Genomic DNA, 3055 nt, shown 5'->3' with positions numbered 1-3055 from the left:
GCTTTCTTACAAGAGTATCTTAAGGTTGAACATTGAAAAATGGGCAAATGTTGTAAAAAGTTTGCACATTCAGCTGGCTTGAAGCCTAATGCAATATAGTCCATTTCCACTTGAAATCTTAAAGCCTAAACACAGCACAGGCTATAAGGTGCCGTCCACATGTATCCAGATATTTTAAAAAACAGAGTTTTTTCCCTACGTTTGTGCCTTCGGCCCACACATATCCGGCTTTTTCAGGTACTGAATAAGGAGGTTTTTGAATACGCTCTCCAGTATGGAGGCAAATACGATTTAAATACGTATCGTGTGGACGCATAGTTTATACAGAGAAAATAATCTCTGTTTTCAAAAATATTCCGAAAACGTGTGTACAGCACCTTAATCATCAATAAATTATTGATGCTTTCCTAAAATGCACATGAACAGTACAGTTATTTTGGTTGTGTTTATTAATACTTAGGGAAACAGTAACTCCTGTAATTCAACAATGGATAATGGAAACTTCATGTTTAACTGGCCTACATCTGCTGAAGCCAAAAAAGATTATTTTCTCACAACAGATGAGTTGTCTGTTCTTGAGTATCGCATCCCACCATGGCACAGATTTGGAATGGGAAGACCAACCAAGTACTTTGACCCAAAGGACCTGAAGCGCCTGGCTGATACTAAATATGGTGTGGAGGGATATAAGGCAAAAGTTGCAAGTCGTGAGCAGAAAAACAGGAAGCGGCAACTCAATGAAGAAAAAAAGGTTGACCAGGAGAAGGAATATGAAGCAAAGAAATCCAAACTTATTAAGGAGAACCCCAACTCTCTCAACCAAGATGTTGCTGACTTGACGGGTAAGGGGATTTTCTTTTAAAAATCAAACAATTCGTGGATGCTCATCTGACTTTTCAGTCATTCTTATTCCATTTTTCGAGACCTCTTACTCCCGCTACCCACCCCTTTCTGTAGTGGTCCCCTCTTCTTTGTCCCATATCAATTGCGAAATATGAAACATTGCGAAATTTTACTCGTTTTCTCCCGGTTCCCTCCACCTTAAGAATCCTGCTCTCTGCCCTCTCTTCTCCCGCCTCCTGCCCCTTTTCTTCCGGTCTCCCACCCCCCTGTCCCCCTCCACTTAAAAGGGTTTACTTGAATGTAAAATATGTTGTATAAGTTCATATATTCTCTCTTCCTCTCATTGTAATACTATTAATCATAATAAGAATCTTAAAAGTGACATCAGTTGTTTTGTAACATTAAAAAATGGAGTAAGAATGCCTCTAAAACATAAGGTGAACAGCAAAGATTTCGAGTTTAACATTTGCAACTGCAGCACAGATTGTATAAGTGAAAAATAGCTTAAGGATTGTTCATGCTCTGTCACTATTATTTTTAATTCTTTGTTTCTTGCTCTGTCAGGGGTTTTAAGAACCTTTTTTACTTAAACATGCTGCAAGCCAACCGAAAAAGCCCCTTTCGCAAAAAAAAAAAAACACTGCTACTGAAATGTATGCTACACATTTCTCTCCTTTCTAAGAAGGGTTGTTCATGGCTTAAATAAACAGTAGGATTTCTTTCTTTCTTTCATCAGGTGTTGCAGGGTTGGCTAAAAAGTGTGATTTGGATCAACTTCAGCAGTTGGTAGTTCTCCTTGCTGACAAAAACAAATCAGTGTTAAACACCACAAATGAAGTGAAGAATGTTGCAATGCTGCCCAGAAAAAAGTTTGCCGAGTTGAATCCAGGGCTTGCAAAGCTGTTCAACACTGATCCTGATGCTGCCTTGAAGAAGTCCAATGAAAAACAAAAAAGAGAAGAACAGAAGTTGAACCTTTTGAAACAACTGAATGAACAAGCTCAAGGGTCTTGGAACTTAACTGTTACAGAACCAGCAGAGAGTGCAGGGGAGAAAGGTGAAATGACATTAGACTTGTTTCCGGCTGGGGGAGAATTATTGCTGGACGATTGTTGCAGTGGAGGAGACATTTTAGAATTTAAGGATCCAAAGAAGGACAACTTATGTGAGAAGACAATGCACTTCAAGACAGAGCAGAAAGTGTGTGGTAAATGGTACAAAGGATCGCTTAGTGTGTCTATGAGTCGTGATGAGGAGGGGCTACTCATGAATGGGTCTTTTTATCAAGGGTTTAAAGAGAGGAATTGCCCCTCAAGATGGAAGTTCACTGGAAGGCAAAAGTCAGACTAGATGGTAGCTCAAGTTACTCTTTCCAGAAGGGAAGAAATGTGGATGAAATTGCCACATCCACAAGGGACATAAGATATTATTTTTGATAAAAGATGAAAAAGGACTGCATTGAATGTTTGCTCTTATCCCATTCATCTTTGTATTGCGGATCTCAAGACAAGGTTTTCATTCCTTACATTTTAATGTTACAGTTACAGTTAATGTTACAGTTGAGTATTGTGACATACTCAGATGAGGACACTTTGTCACAGGGCGTTTACCTTTTATTATAGTATGACAAGGCATTGCTTATTGCAAATTAGAAATTTATTCATCATTAAAAAATATCAAATGACAAATGTTTGCCTTCTCTTACTACATATAGTTGCTCATTTTCAACTTGTTGAAACGCCTGAACCCCAATCTCATAACTAATTAATATTGAAAAAGTAGAATGCGCAAAAAATAGTACATTTTTAACACCTACAACTACAGTTAAACAAATAAAACAGTAGCCAGCGATGGAAACTGTCAATTGCGCTATTAATGGTTAAGATCTTGCACGTATTATGCTAATTTTAAAGACACTTAATTGGCAATATTTTTGGGCCTTTGATAACTGACCGCTTTATAGGGTGCCGCTTATAGAGATTCGACTGTACCATGGTCACTCAGCAGGAATGTGTAACGTTTGCAACCCCATTTCTGCTCATGGCCGACAAAATACATGTATGATGCAGAAAAAACTGAATGATAATGAATATTGTGCAAAATTTACAAATAAATAATAAGTCAAAAAATGAGAGGAATAATGAATAAGTGAGGTATAATAATTATACAAGTGAAAGCAGAATAATTATTATTCTGCTTTCACTCACAATAC

The 3055-nt window shown here is 37.6% G+C and overlaps 1 protein-coding gene across 1 annotated transcript; it reads left to right on the top strand.

Annotated features, from left to right (window-relative positions):
- Positions 1–465: 465 nt before the first annotated feature.
- Positions 466–2597, top strand: LOC144640981 (uncharacterized). The gene is made up of 2 exons (XM_078500054.1): positions 466–842; positions 1580–2597. The coding sequence occupies exons 1-2, from the start codon at positions 488–490 to the stop codon at positions 2191–2193; spliced, it is 969 nt and encodes a 322-aa protein (XP_078356180.1). The 5' UTR covers positions 466–487; the 3' UTR covers positions 2194–2597.
- The last annotated feature ends 458 nt before the right edge of the window (positions 2598–3055 follow it).

Source organism: Oculina patagonica, unplaced genomic scaffold (genome assembly GCF_052425735.1).
Source record: "Oculina patagonica isolate OP01 unplaced genomic scaffold, crgOcupat unplaced6, whole genome shotgun sequence".
NCBI classification, from domain to species: Eukaryota; Metazoa; Cnidaria; class Anthozoa; order Scleractinia; family Oculinidae; genus Oculina; species Oculina patagonica.
Note: the sequence above shows the minus strand (reverse complement) of the source record. Positions and strands in the feature narration are given on the sequence as shown.

Excerpts from the sequence above, each read along its gene's own strand:
- LOC144640981 (XM_078500054.1), top strand. The coding sequence starts at position 488 with ATGGATAATGGAAACTTCATGTTTAACTGGCCTACATCTGCTGAAGCC. Across the intron at positions 843-1,579 it reads AGATGTTGCTGACTTGACGG|GTGTTGCAGGGTTGGCTAAA; the intron begins GTAAGGGGATTT and ends TTCTTTCATCAG.